We start from the raw sequence: 15,732 nt of genomic DNA on the forward strand, positions 1-15,732 counted from the left end.
CTGTTCTTGCAGATTAATTGGAAGGTGTTGCATTTTTATATTTTTTACAAGTGGGTCCAAAACCCACTGAAACTCTTTGGAAGATTTTTAAACATGTTAAAAAAACCCCTTGGAAACAGAATTCTCTTAAGTGTACAAGGTAAGAGTTTTTTATAGTTGACAGGCATCGTTTTTGGCAACAAAATCACATAATGGTGGAAATGTTTCAGAACAGCCATTTTCAAAGTGTTGTCTCCATACCACAAGCTTCTTTCAAAAAGCAGTTACTTGTTCTTAAAATGTCACCTTTACCTTGAAGGGTATTTATTTTTTTGAAAATATCTGCTAGGTAGCATGCTACTGACAGCGACTTGTCATCACAGAAAAGGTCAGCAAATTTGGAACACTTGTCTTTTTGTGAAAGAAAAATGCGTAACTCACCTTTGACAACTTTTAAGTGCTTTACCACAAGATAAGCAGCAAATCTCTGTGTGGTACAGATGATTTTCATGGTCACTCTCCATCTCATAACAAAGCGTTTTAAAGATTTGACTATTTAAAGATCTTGTTTTTATAAAGTTAACCATATTGATGACACTCTGTAGCACTTTATGCACTTCGGGCTCCATCTTTGCTACAATATCTTGCCTATGAAGGTGCAGTGAATGAATTTCTGATGTGATGCTATCTCTGTAATCCTACCCAGGAATGCTTTTTTTTTATTCTAGTCAAAGCAGCAGCTTCATGAGTGGTTGCACATGCACAGTTTTTCCATAAAACATTGTTTTTGTTAAAGTAGTAACTTACTGTTGAGAATACATCTCCTCCAGTACATCTTTTTGTCTTTATTAAAGAAGTAATTTGTTGAGAATATATCTCTTCCGGTACATCTTTTCTTTAGTGGCTCACAAAAAGTAGTTCTTTGTGTATTTCATTATTGAAACAGAATCTAGCAAATATCATAAGCTGAGACATGTTAGAAACATCTGTACTTTCATCTGTCTCTACGGCAAACTTGCCACGCTGTGAAATTTGTTCTAATACTTGTTTCTTCAAATCTTCAGCAGTGTTTTCTATGCATTTCCCAACAGTATTTGCTGACAAAGGAATGTGTTTTACTTTGTCACCATATTGTTTTCCATGCGTTATTTCAGCCGTTTTTACCACAGCAGGAAGTACAAGTGGTCCAATGGTATGTGGCTTTCTGTCTTTCACTATTACATAAGAAGCCTCAAAAGAGGCTTCTAAACATGTATTGTGAAGTTCTGTAAAGTACTGGATTGAGTATGGCATGACTTGAAACATCTCTGAAAAAATTGTAGAGATTTGTCTTCGTGTTCTGGATGTTTAGATTTTAAATGTCTGGCTAATTGTGATGGCTTCATACTATCATTAGCTAATATCTCAAGGCACAATATATCCTGAGGGCATCGTTAATGATAGTGGAGGTAAATCTATATTTCAAATAGTCTTCTTGGTAATCTTGATTTATTTATTCCACCCTAAGTTCTTGTCAGATCTGATTAGGTTGGCATTGTCTTTACCTTGTAGTGAAGAGCTCATAGTAGGAGAAGTGTTAGTTCTGACATTTTCTTGTTTGCTTGTGCTCACATTATCAGTATTGTCTTCAGTCCACAGTTTATTTGCCAGTGTCTTTTTAAGCCACTTGTTTGTTTTGTCAGAGTTAGTTTAGGTAAAACAAGATAATATAATCTGTCAATCCATTTAATCGGGCACAAGCAAACTGCAGTGTGTTGAAAAATGCTGAAAATGAACGAACAAGTAAGGGTACCACTGTCAACCCTGCTGCGTGGTGGAGCACCTGCTCCTCCTTCAGGACACCTCGGGCATACCATACGTGGGACCCTCTGACATACAGATCGAGTGAGGACACTGCTGTCAATCTGTATGTTAAATACTAGTAAAATGTAATTTCTTATTTTTTTTAGAAAAAAAAAAGACAAGAAGTTCTAGTATTTTCTTCCTGCACCCCAGTGGATTGTCTTGTGCACCCCCTAGGGTGCATGCATACCACTTTGGAGACCACTGGTACGGATGAAGGCTTGGCTTTTAAATTTGTGCTTCATAGCTTCCTTAGGATTTCAATCAAGACATTTGGTTGGGAGCATCTCTTTAATATGCAAGAACTGTGACACTTCGTAATTTTCAATCTGTGCACCCCCTAGGGTGCATGCATACCACTTTGGAGACCACTGGTACGGAGGTCTGAAGGCTTGACTTTTAAATTTGTGCTTCATAGCTTCCTTAGGATTTCAAAGCTGACATTTGGTTGGGAGCATCTCTTTAATATGCAAGAACTGTGACACTTCGTAATTTTCAATCTGACACAAGGTAAACGAATCACAGTTGCTTAAAAGCTTTGTATGATCTCCAAAAACTCCCTCCCTTTGTTCTTGAAATTAGTTAGCAAATATCTAAGACTCCAAAGGTACACCTGTAATTTATTTTCCCATGTAGTCTACTAGTAACTGGAAGACAGAGTTTTGAGGGAGATGGCACTTTCCTGTTGTTTGTGGGTGGTAGGGATCAAGGTGTTCTGAGCATCATTTTCCACAGTAAGTTGAAAAAGGCATTAGAAATAGCTACTAAAATTGAATGTGAAATCTGAATGAGGCAAGATGCTCAGTTACAGAAAAAGAATCACTTATGTTGGTAGGGATCTCTGGAGCCATGCCAAAGGCAGAGCCAGCTTAGGTCAGGTTGCCCAAGGCATTGTCCAGTCAAGTTTTGATTATCTGCAAGGATGAAGATTGTGCAGCCTCTCTGGGCACCCGTTCCAGTGTTTGACTACTCTCTCAGTGAATTTTTTTCCTAATATCTAATTGTAACTTACCGTTTTGGACTTGTGTCTACTGGCTCTCATCCTGTCACTGCACCTCTGAGAAGACTCTGGCTGCATCTTTCCTGTGGCTTCCCACAAGGTAGTTGGAAGACAGCAGTATCTGCCCTTAGTCTTCTCTTTTTAAAGCTGAATGAACTAATTTATCTCATTGAGTAATACTGCACATGTATAATGGTACATGACCAGTTTTGGACATAATTGAGGTTCATTCTATGGAAGTTAAGTAAGAATTGTGCATGCTGCTCCATTTCCTCCAAAGTCACGGAGCACCTTCTGTTTCCTTAAGCGGTGCTGACAGATGACACAAGTGGAAGCGCATCTCTATAAAGGGTCATCAGTGACTTTCTCTTCCAAGCGATTTCTAGGTCCTTCTTCAGAATAGCATGTTTACATCTTAATCAGCTTATTTCCAATCCCTTGGGCTGCTTTATGGAGGTATTTTTTTTGTGAAGAGTTGACAATGATGTGTTTTAACTTTTTAGATACGAGCATACCAAGCCACTGAAACAGGAAGAAGTGACTGATGTGAATCCAGATGCAAAAATTTATCCCTCAGTATCCTCAGACTTCGCATCACTCCCTGAAACAGTTGAAGAAATTATTGCTGAGATAGAAGATGAAAATATAGATCTGGCAGCTGCAGGAGTAGGTGCTGAAGACTGGGTGAATGCTGTAGAGTTTGTCCCTGGGCAGCCATACTGTGGACGTGGTAAGCTGATCATGGGATAACAGTAAATTTCTGTCATGGGTCAACAATTTGTATGTAGTGCATTTATTTTAATGCTTTTGGTTTTGTTAAATACAGCTATTCATATTTATTAATCACTTCAAGTGATCCGTCCTTAAGTTATGCTTGAATTTTCTGATGTGAGTAGTCAGACTGTTCCACATCAGTTACTACTGCTGTCCTGATGTTCTGAAGCCAAGTACACTTAAAGACAGTCTGCATAACTGGCTGCTTCTTGTTATGGCTCTGAATGACTTGGTGAATCTCCTTCTTTGAAGTTTAGTTTGCATATGATGGGAGAAGAAAATACTGGTGATGCAATTAATATCACTACTCTGGAAAGATAACCTGCTGCCTTTGTATTTTGGGGGGTTCTTGTTTGTTTGTTGGGGGTTTTTTTTGCAATCTTTTAAAGGTTTTCAGTGGAGGTAGAGATTCCTGTAGAATTAATTGAAGCCTAATGCTTGCTTTCATGAATCCATGGCAACTCAGACCAGAGACTGAAAATCATTTATTCTAGTTACCTTTTTGAGACTTGACTTCCTGATACTGTGACAGCTCATGTTGAGAATGAGATGGAAGAGGCTCATCATATGGGACCAGATTATTTTAAGTAGCATACTTGTCATCTGCTTTCCCTGCGGAAAGATAGCACAAAGACTTAAAATTTAAGTGAAAAGTAGGCTGAGTGTGTTTTACTTTAGCATAATTTCTAATATTTGGCTCTCTAAAACTGAAGGCTTATGGCCACGAGTACTCAAATAATTGTTTGAATCCAAAACGGGCACCTTGTGTCCAGAAGAGTTTGAAGTTGTCATACAGTGCTTAGATTATACTTTGTCTCCACAGCACTAATCAGATTCTCGGATCTGAAAAGAGGAATTACCTTCTCAGTGTTACAGGGTGCTGCTGAAGTCTGCTCTGATCTGATTTGAGGAAGGGTGAAGAGGAAGGGAATGGTTGAGCAACATTAACATTTTGTTAGCATTGTTGAGAAGTTTGATTATGGAATTTTTTCGTGTATCTGTGACTTGGATATAGTCCAAAGGAATGAAAACTTGTCTTCTAATTTTTAGTATGTCACCTTACTGTCATAAAAGATAGATAGAGCTTCTGTGTTCATTGTGACAAAGGATCCCTTTTTTAAAGCTTTTAATCAAAATGGAATCATTTAGATTGGAAGGGACGTCTAGATTTCATCTAGTTCATTTCCTGCTCAAAGCAGGATCAGCTATGTCAGGTTGCCAGGGGCTTTGTTTAGTTGAATCTCTATCCTCAGAGATGTTCAAAACACCATAACCTCTGGGCAACCTCTGCGGTGTTTGAATTGTTTCACAAGGAAAAACTCTTTCCTAGTATGCAATTGGATTTTACCCTGCTTCAGCTTGCCTTCTGTCTCTTGTCCTGTGCATGTTTGAGAAGAGTCTGGCTCTTTTTTTTTTTTTTTTTAATTCCATTAGGTTGTTGACGATGGCAGTAAGATCGCTTCTTAAGCTGAACAAGTCCAGTTTCCTCAGTCTCTTTTCATGTGCTTCAGTCCCCTCAATGGCTGCGTGGCCCTCCACTGGCATCAATTCATTGCTAGTTTGAACAGCCAGAGATCTTTTAAATACACCTGCTCCTTATAGGAGAGCTGGTGCTTTCTCCTATATTGCTGAAGCATAAGAGCATTTCATTATACCTTTAACTCACTTAGTTTTACTGAAGCAGTTCCTTTTTCTAGGGGGTCAGACTTATTTTTTCATGGAAACTCGTGGGTGCCACAGCATTAAGTTAAATAACATTCTCTTCTCTGAATCTTGTTCCAAATTCTCTGTTTTGTATCCTTTGAAATTGATGTATTTTAATGTATAAACATACTCGGCTGTTTCTGTTCTGAACAGTGCTACATGATGCTAATTCCCATGGTGACTTCTTAAAAGCTGCATTTTAAAAACTTTTCTGAAGCCACTGTCTTTATTAAGCTATAAAAATGAAGAAACTTGCTGTAGTGATCAGGAGGATGTGTGCAGTGTGTTCCACAGTGTATACTTTAAAGCCTTACAGATTATTCTTGTCAAATGCCTGGAGAAATGTACAGGTACTTGGAAACTTTAGAGTGGAATCTATTTCTCAAGATTAGCTAGAAACCTGTGTGTTCTGAATTGTCTTACAAATGCTGAAGATTCAGAGTTGGCAGTTTAACCATGCATAGCTTGGATTATAATGCTCATCTTTTACTATGAGACGACATTCTGCTAATGCAGATGTTTCTCTGATTTGGGACTAAACCTGATGTTCTGAAGATGACCTCAGGGCCTAGTAAAGACAAGAGTGATGATTCTTCAGATATTCACTTGCTTGATATACAGATGTACCACACTTCCATATTTGTTCTGCTGCTACTGCTGCTAGGTGTTCTGGAATAACTGAGGGAGAGTAGAAAGGCAGAAATATAAGAGACGCTCTGAATTGGGTGGCTGTTCCCTGCTGCTACAAGATGAATGTACTTGATGCTACAAAGTGTGTCCTAGAGTGGTGTGTGAATTGAAGGTAATGAACTAGTTTTTTCACTAGTATGATTTTAACCATGTTAACTGTGAAACGGGCAGTGAGAAGATAGGGATTGGGTCCACCTACTGGAGAGTAGTGGTTTTGAAAACAGCAGGCAGGATGGTGGAGAGTAAATGGTAGTCTGTGAGGGATGTTGGATTCAGAGCTACTGAGGCAATGGAGTCTTGTGAGTTTCTCTAATTTTGCTTTCAAAGAGGAAGCAAAACTGTAGCAGATACAGTACAGTAGATACAGGAGATAAGCATGCAGGGCTTTAGGCTATGGAAGCTGAGATATTCAGAAGTAGAAATACTAATTTGATTTTTATTTCATAGAAATACAGCTCTTGCTGAGGGGAAGTGTCAGGACAGCGCGGAAGACTGGGGTTGGAAAACTAATGTCACTTTTGGCATGTTTTTCCCTCTCCTACCCTCTCATACTGTAGAATTACCCAGAGCCATTATTAAGGACTGACATTCGTAGACCTGTATCTTGTTGTCTGGATGTCTAGTCACTCTGAACTGGTTGTACTTTTTTGTGCACGGATGGTATTGTGGACTGGGCTGGAATTTAGTAGCTGTACTGTGTACTGTGCTTGTTGACTTAAGTAGTTGGTGGTGGTTTGTTTGTTTCAAGTAACAACTCTTATACTTTTTTTTTTTGTGCCAAGATGTGAAGCTCTGCTCTCTCCTTCTGTGGACCAGCATAGTAAATAAATGGGTTTCTAAGTCAGTCTCTGGAGGGGTAAGACTTCAAAGCCTTTATTCTCAAGGAACCTCAAGTAATAAAGTGTTTTGGGTTTTTTTAATGAATAAAACCCTTACTGAATAAAGTTTTGACAAAAGATATCCTTGAGAGGAGTGCAGGTGACTGGAAAATTTTTCTGTTAAGAGAAGCTTCAAATGTGCTGCCTCTTTCAAAGTATGCATTTTCCAGGGACATAGGATTGCCTTAAGCAAAGATGATCTTGCCAGCCCTATTAAAAGAAGTACCGTATGACTCGATTCCTTTGAAACTCAGCTGCATTTGTCTGTCTAGTAGGCTTCTGCCCATCTATACTATGATCTACTCCTTCCTCAGTAAGGGTCAAACAAGATGTCAGAAGTCACGTGTATCAACTAGGTAAAAAATCTGTAATAACATTAACTAGAAAAAACACTGGCAAAAATGACAGTCAAGGGAATAGAAACTGACTGGTAGTTGTGAGTTTTGTTACTTTTGGAGGTGGAGACCATGGATTTCAAACTTGGGGGGGACACATTCATTTAATAAGTACAAATTTTCATATTATGTTCAGCTACTCAGAAGAGTAGGTAGAGCCTAGTATATGTTACTTGTTAGTTTTCTTGATGCCAGTTCACTAGAACTCATGGGGAAGAAGAGGTAATGAAGATTTTTTTGGTTGGGAATCTCTTAGTGAAAAATGAGCAGGTTGACAGTTGACTTGTTACTCTGTCACTCACTTGCTTTTGAAAAGTATGTTTCTAGCAAACAGACTGATCCAAGATCAGTGGGAATGACCTCTAAAGTCAGGGATGGTTCAAGAAGCAGACTTGAACTTATTTTGAGAGCTAGTATTTTCCTACACTAATCTTAAATATTTGCTTATCCCCCCAAAACTGTGAGCTCTCAGGGACCTGCTTTTTCTTTTTCTATGTTCAAAAGCTAACAGGCTGATACATGCTTATTGTATCTCTTTGCTCTATGCGGATGAAAACTCTGTGAGCGTGCAGCCTCTGATTCTTTTTGAGAAGGAGCCTGTCCTTTACTTTTACCAATCTGAGTATGCCTTTAATAGTTTCTGCTTACTTCTCCAAATCTAGTGTTCGAAATGCTTATAAAAGTTACACTTTCTTATACCATAGATGACTTTTTACTCTTGTAACAGCTACTGGTTATGTAAATGAAGTCCAGTTGCTGTTCTTCCTGGTGTTTATTCTGAATATAGTAACGCTTTGTTGTTCTCCTGCATTTATTACATCTTCAGTTTCAAACTGACTGCTTTTGTCTTGTAATTTAGTTTATCATCCTGCTTATGTAATGATCTCAAAAGGCTGTTTGGCTTGCGGTGACACAGGCAAGCATATGTTCAAGAGATACAAGGAGAAGTGTTAAGCAGAAGCTGTCTAAATGGGGAAGAGAAATGATACAGGTTTCAGTTCAATTTAGAACTAGGTAAGGGAATTTACTTAGTCAGGATTTTGCAAAACTGATGGCTACCTGAGAATGCAATGAAAATGCCCTGAATTTCAGCTTCTTAAAGCTGGATTTACGTGTCTGACTGATAGACCGGATATCTGTTTAGGATAGGGTTTTTGGCAAATACCTAGAATAGAGTTAGTTTGGTGAGAGGTGTGGGCACAGCTTTTGTATCATTCATACAGATGCATGGGAGTCTAGAAGTGAAAGTCTGTTGTCCAGGCTGAACAACAACGTGCTAATTAACCTGCACATAAGGAACTGCTGGTGTGGTGTTTCCATACTAGCGTTTTGTTATGCTGGATATACCTTTATTGCTTCAGCAATAATTTCTGAGAAAAAGCCTTTTAATTTTAGCTGATGTGGAATCGATTCTCAAAGCAGTGAGAGATCTGTAACCTTATTTAATTGGGCTGAACCAGAGTTTGTATAAAAATGTACTCAAGCTGCTGAGGACTAGTGAGATTTTTTCTAGTGTGGACTTAACCTGTAAATGGATCTGAATATGACCGCTGATACCTTGATAGCTTTAGTCTTGTCTGGGTTGAAGGATGAAGAAATTGGTTGTGCTTTCTTGAGTGGGGAGAATAACTGTTAGTTCAGATTGAGGGTGTGTGAAACTTGGACTGAAATGAACCTTCGTTGATTTTATTATTCTCTTTGGATAACTTGAGCAGGGTTACCCAAAGGTCACTTTGCATTAAAACAATGTATTCTCACTCCCAGTGCTCTAAGTCTGAATGTATTGCTTGCTGTCCTTAATTTTGTTCCCAGCTGCTCCTTCCTGTGCTGAAGCACCCATGCAGGAAATGGTGATCGAGGAAGAATACGAAAAGCAGCAAGCAGATGTGGAGATAAAGAAGGAGCTGTGCCCCTACGCTGCAGTAGGAGAATGTCGTTATGGAGAAAACTGCGTGTATATCCATGGGGATGTATGCGATATGTGTGGACTGCAGGTCTTGCATCCAATTGATGCTGCACAGAGATCCCAGCACATAAAGGTAAGCAAACAACTGTCTGGTGTTAAACAGCTTTAAGTTATTGCTTCTTAGCTCCCTGTAATCGCTTGTCACTAATTCCCTTTCATTTGAAGATGCATGCAGGTCAGGCAATGAATGAAATTCCTGTTGTAAACTGGACTGTTTCCTGTCAGGGCCATATTCAAAAGCAGCTGGGTTTCCTTATCTGTGCTGGGAGAGCAGTCTGCTTAAAGATACTAAAGCTTTGTTCTTTACCTAGTAAAACTGGATGGTCTCTCAGATTCTCATGTTTAAAAGCAATGTCTGAAGAAAGGAATTTGAACTCTGAATTGATTGTTCCCTACTATCTGAGCAATTTTTTTTTTTTTAGGATAAAGATTTTTCAGCTTAATCATACTCATTGTGCAAAACAGCAGAGTAAAACTGAGCTTAAAAACCTGCTTAGAGTTCACCAGGTGACCAGTTGTGTCTGTAGTTGTTTTCTTTGTCTCTCCTTTTCAGTCTTGCATTGAAGCTCACGAGAAGGACATGGAGCTTTCATTTGCCGTCCAGCGTAGTAAAGACATGGTGTGCGGGATATGCATGGAGGTGGTGTATGAGAAAGCTAATCCTAGTGAGCGTCGCTTTGGGATCCTCTCCAACTGCAGCCACACTTACTGTCTCAAGTGCATCCGCAAGTGGAGGAGTGCTAAACAATTTGAGAGCAAGATTATAAAGTGAGGCACTTTCCCATTTCGATTGTGCTTTGTTACTATGGAAGAACTTAGTAACTTGTGACAACTTGCAACAGACTTCCAGATGCAGACTGCACAGAGACTGCATCTAATGCATATGAGCTTTAGTTTGGAAGTGAAATAATTGTTAGGGATAACATTTACACTCTGATTTGGTTAATATGGATTAAGTTTGCAAAACTCACTTAATGGTAGAAAATAACTTTTATTTATTTAGTAGCATGTTGTCCAATGGTAACTGTTTGTCTTGGACACCCAGCCAGGAATCTGAAAACAGATTAACCAGTTCAGAATGTATGCTTCTTAATTCATTACCGCCCTAGTTCATTAATCAGTTGGCAAAACATTTCTCCATTTAAAGGCTGTTCTAAAAAAAGTTCCAATCAAATAAATACAGAAATCAAACCAAAATAAATTTATTTAATTCTAAAGAAAAAGGAGTCTGTGTGAAGTGTTTTTTCAAGCTTTTCTGAGATGACCAGCTGCCATTGCCATTGAGTACTTGAAGAAGAGAGTTTAGGTTGTCTTCATGTGTAAGAGAGAATCTAGATTGAAAAGCCCATACAGCAAGTGTATGGGTACAATACATCTTTAAAGATGGATATATGCCATGACTTGTTATATAGGAGAGAGAGCGCCCTGTAATGTGGAATTTTGCAGCACAGTCTGTTCATTCCCCAGGTCCTGCCCAGAATGTCGGATCACATCTAACTTTGTCATTCCAAGTGAGTACTGGGTGGAGGAGAAGGAAGAGAAGCAGAAACTCATTCAGAAATACAAGGAGGCAATGAGGTATGAGCACTGCAGCCTTTTGTCAAGTTGAGACAGCAGAGATAAAGGCACACCTGGAGAAGAAGGGTGTTGATGTAAAGCCCTCTCACACCTCCTTTCCACCACCACGTGTGAAGTGCGTCCTTGCCTATCTGCCCACAGATGCATGCAGCCACACAGTCGCAAAGCTATTCCTATGTTCTTTGACCTCAATCTTTCCCTTCTTTATGCAAAATGCTGGTGGTGTAGCCATAAGGTAGTATGAGCTTGTGCACTGCGAGCCACCAGTGTCCCTATGCATGCATCGACCCACACACACTGTAATCGATCATTTCTGCGTGTAGGTGTTATACTGGCAAAATACCTTCAGCTGCAAATGGTACCTGAGATCCTTTTGGACTACAGGTAAATGCAATTCTGAAGTCTGGTTGGGGTCTGCTGTGAGTAAGGGTTGCGATATTTTCCTTTCCAGCAACAAGCCATGCAGGTATTTTGACGAAGGCCGTGGGAGCTGTCCATTTGGAGGAAACTGTTTTTACAAACATGCATATCCTGATGGCCGCCGAGAGGAGCCACAGAGACCCAAAGTGGGAACATCAAGTAGATACCGGGTCAGTGCTGCTGGTTTTTGTCCTTTCTATACAGAGAGAGCGCAAGAGGAGTGTGCGTTAAATCAGCTGCCTTGAGAAGAGGACAGGGAAATGTTGACTTAATTTTTTACTTCTGATAGACCTCTGTAATGGTGAATTTGAAGGAGGCGGTGGTCTAAAGTTTGTGAATGCAGGAGGCCAAGATGGAAAGAGTGAATTTTAAAAACTTCCCTAGCACACCAACATACTGAAGTAGAAATGTTGGGCAGTGTTAATAGGGGTGTGTAAGGGTAAATTCTGCTAGAGGTCAGTATCTCCCTGAAAGAGAAACATGGTTTCTTGCATGTCAGAAAGTATGCCGGGGGCTGAACCTTGTCAGCTTCTGGGAGGTCTCCTACCTTGTACCGCTTGGTCACCTGGGGAAATACTTGTGTTCCGCTTGCAGGCCCAGCGGAGGAATCGGTTCTGGGAGTTCATCGAGGAGCGAGAGAACGGTGATCCGTTCGAGACCGACGAGGATGAGGTGGTGACCTTTGAGCTTGGCGAGATGTTGCTTATGCTGTTGGCAGCAGGAGGTGATGATGAGCTAACGGATTCTGAGGATGAGTGGGACTTGTTTCATGATGAGCTGGAAGATTATTATGACTTGGATCTATAGCACCTGTCAGTGGAGTGTGGACTGTCATCTTGGCTTCAGGCAGTAGCTATTACCTGTGGTGTTGTGGCAGTGCCTGTGTTTCTCCTAGGCAGGCCAATCAATTCCAGGTGCTGTTGTAATAACTTTTACCCAGGGTCTGTCTCTTCCCATCCCCTCCCACCCCAGGAGTGTTGTTTTTCCTCTGTTTAAACAAATAACAAGAAATAAATCTTTAAAATGTTAGTTTTTGTAAAAATGAATTTAACTGTCAAACAGTTAGCTTAGGTTTGTTGCTTCATCTGTGTACCCAACAGAGTTCACCCAGTTCCAGGGTTAAAGTGTTTACAGGACTTCCACACTCATTTTGAAGAGCCCAGATACAAAAATGAGCAGTGGCCATGCAGTGGGGATGTAAATTGGCTGATGGCCTTTTTTCTGTCTTTGTACCAATATTTCTGACTTCAGGCCAGATACAAATACTCTCTTTCTGGCATCAGCTCTGTTCCAGCCCCCTCATGTACACATCTTCATTTGTGATTTTGGTCTCTTGTTTACTTGCACATTACTATTACTACTGTGTAACCAGAACCAGGTGTGAACGTTCTGGGTTTTTACTGTGTTAGCATGAAAGGAAAATGTCTTTGTGAAAGGAGAACTCTCTATGTGTATATACAGATAAATGTAGAGTTGGACCTCAAGGATGGGGAGACTCTGTATAAGTTAAAAATAACAAAACCATCTTTCATCCCCTCTTGGTGCATGAAGTCTAGCCTCCAATTGGACATGAAACTGGTTTAGTGGTCTCAGCCCAGTCTGTGGCAGTGATCTTAACTATCACTTAACTTAATAGATGGCACTCCCTAATACACCAGCTCTCTTTCATGTGTATGATTAGGGTTGTCCAGGAGCAGAAATCCGGTTAGCCAAGGTGGGGTCAGAGGAACACCAGAGAGGCCCCTTTAGCTTTATTGCTCTGTAAGTTTTAGAACTTGGTGTAACCACTTAAGCCGCGAGCTTCGCTAGGAAATCGCTGTGCTTCTCAGCTGGTTTGAGGTACACGTGCCTCTCAGCATCTGAGTTGGGCGGGTTGCCTGGTAAAGCTGTTCAGTTTATGTGAGTTACTGCTTACAAAGGCAGTCATGCAGTTTCTGGCTGTAATTTGCATTGAGAAATTACTTTGCCACCAAAGCCCCAGCACAGGAATTTTAACCTTGCATTACATTATTGCTGTTTTTTATTGACTCGTGGATGCCCCGTGATCTGTTCTCCTGCTGCTCTTGTCCCCTAGACTGCCTCTCCTTTCACTTTTAAATGGAATGAGAAATTGTTCTGAGGTCTATAACATATTGTTTTGCAGCTGCCTTTTGTAAGAAGCACTTTTCCCAAATAAAAAAAATCAAAAAAATTAAACAGAAGTCTGTCTGTTCTTTTAAGTTTGAAGCTTCTGTGTTTCAGCTTGATTGATTATTTGTGTCTGTGTGTTTCTGCAAATATAAAGGCATTTATTTCACTTAACTCCTGCAGAATTGTGTCACACTAGTATGGAATTTTAACTTGGTTATAACCTTTCCAGCAAAGAGCCTGTAACATAAGGAACACATTCTGAACAGGCAGCTGAGACAGTTGAACTGTTGAAGGAAAATATGGGGCCATTAGCGGGAACAGATGTGGCTTGCTTTCTCAGAAGTAAGTTCTGCACTATGGTATTCATTTTATTTGTCCTGAACAGTGTCAAGTGCAGTACATGTTCTATTGATAGTTTCCTGTTGTAATGCTGTCTGGACAGCAAGTCCAAGCGTTGCTACAGGCCACTTCCTGAGAATCCACATGCTTCTTTAAGCCTATGTGTGTTCAGAAAGAAGCATTTTTCTGCAGAGATACATGAAGTTGGAAGTAAACTACTAGAAACATATTCAGATGCTGAGGGATATGACTAAGAAAAGTTTAACTGAACTGTCTAAAACCATCGTTGGTTGGTTGGTTTGTTTGGTTTTTTTCCAGAGGCAAGTAGCAGAGGGAGAAAAGGATTTGAATGTAATTTGCGCAAATGACACTTAAAACTGATGTAGGGAGAAACAGAAAAAAATGAAAGGCTTTGAAGTAGAACTAGCCTTTCCTCCCCTACGTAGTGGGCGTTAAGTTGTTAACATCCTATTGGAAAGCTGCATTCAAACATAAGTTTAACAAAGATGTGTTCTGGTAAGATGGAAAAAGGTAATAAACTTACCAGCCAGAGCACATGCATCAGGTTTCCTTCATAATGGTCAGAAATGGCATGCTTTACTTTTTGTGTGGGTGTACGTGTGGCACAGTGGTGGATGCTGCTGCTTCTGAACCTTACTTCTGTACGCGTTGCAGGGGAAGCTGAGAATACGCAAATACATGATTTGCTTTGGTGGAGGCTGTTCTGTCTAGCTGCAGGGTGACTGATGTAGTCAAGTGTGTTGTGACAAGTAGTTTCTGTTGATTTCTTGCTTTGAAGTGTGCTGTGGTTCTTGTTCTGTAAGTTAAAGAGCTGCATGTATTTGTCATCAAGCAGCACTGCTGAGTGTCACTTCCAGTTCAAATCTTGCTGGTGGTAGGCCTGTTTCTAAGTGTGCTGTTGCACTATGATTTCCACCCCCCAAACTGGAATGACTAAAAAGAGTCGGGCCTTTGAAATGAGTAAAGTATGTTAGTAGGCTGCTATGTTTTTCCTCTGTAAGAACAGGAATAAATTCAGTAGAATTAAGGTAAACTTTTAACGTAAAAATATGGAGGGTGATGACTTAGGCTGTGCTACATTTTCTTTAGGGAAATACCTAAGGTACAGAAACTGAAGAGGCCAATGAGAGTAGTGTCAAGATGAAAAAGGTATAAAGACTCCATAAACTTCCACCAGCAAAATCTTGATTTCAAAACAAAAATCTTTAGGAAAAGATGCATGCTCTCACTTTTGAAGTGCCTTGACTTTATCCCCTATGCAAGAATATATACATATGGCTTGAAATAAAATTTTGCGTCTTGTGGCAAGTGCACAATAAGCGTCTGCTAGCCATTCTAATTGGTCTGAATGTGATCATACAAGCAAAGAGCACTTCTTGCAACTTCTGCTGCTTTAGTTCAAATATTGATAGCACAGCTCTTTCCTGATTGTAGCCCAAGGTGTGTTGTAATCTTGCTGAGGGGATGCCTGGTTCATTTCATGAAATACGAAGTGACTCTTTCCTGCTGCAGCAGGTATAAAACAGATTTCTGTTTGGAGGATACTGTGAGGTATGGGGTGTCTCATGTTTGGAAGAAAACTTGTATAGATGGAACTATTAACGCTGCAGCAGCTTAAAACAGAGGAAATCCACATGTAGTCCCTTAGGATTGAGATACAGTAGAGGACTGCACTCTAGGGATCAAGTTGTTACAAAGTCAGTTTTACTGTAATGCTAGCATTAGAGAGGCATTATTAAACTGTAGTTGTGGTGAGCCTTGCTTCAGGTAAGCAAAACTAGACAGACTTGGCACTGAAAACTGTAATAAGCAGTGATGTTCATGGACACCGTTGTAGCAAGGAAATACGGGATTGCAAATACGCTAAACTTCTGTCCCTACTTGCTGCTGTTGCTGTTATCCATGGGTATGCTATTTGTCACTTGCAGGCAAGCCAGAGTCAACACCAGTTTGGCAGCAGCTTGATGTGATTGCATAGGCAGAGCCTGTGCAGGCAGCTGAGTTAAGGTTGATTTT

General features: G+C 40.1%; 1 protein-coding gene across 1 annotated transcript in view; it reads left to right on the top strand.

The window, feature by feature from the left end:
• MKRN1 (makorin ring finger protein 1) overlaps positions 1–13,407 on the top strand; it is a 14,845-nt gene extending 1,438 nt beyond the window's left edge. Inside the window, exons 2-7 of the mRNA XM_009288355.1 lie at positions 3,325–3,551; positions 9,075–9,301; positions 9,782–9,996; positions 10,696–10,806; positions 11,258–11,396; positions 11,821–13,407. Of these exons, the coding sequence (XP_009286630.1) occupies positions 3,325–3,551; positions 9,075–9,301; positions 9,782–9,996; positions 10,696–10,806; positions 11,258–11,396; positions 11,821–12,033 (1,132 nt within the window). The 3' untranslated portion in view covers positions 12,034–13,407. The remainder of the gene's footprint in view (positions 1–3,324; positions 3,552–9,074; positions 9,302–9,781; positions 9,997–10,695; positions 10,807–11,257; positions 11,397–11,820) is intronic.
• The last annotated feature ends 2,325 nt before the right edge of the window (positions 13,408–15,732 follow it).

The sequence above is a fragment of the Aptenodytes forsteri genome, unplaced genomic scaffold (assembly GCF_000699145.1).
Source record: "Aptenodytes forsteri isolate BGI_AS27 unplaced genomic scaffold, ASM69914v1 Scaffold56, whole genome shotgun sequence".
Classification (NCBI taxonomy): domain Eukaryota; kingdom Metazoa; phylum Chordata; class Aves; order Sphenisciformes; family Spheniscidae; genus Aptenodytes; species Aptenodytes forsteri.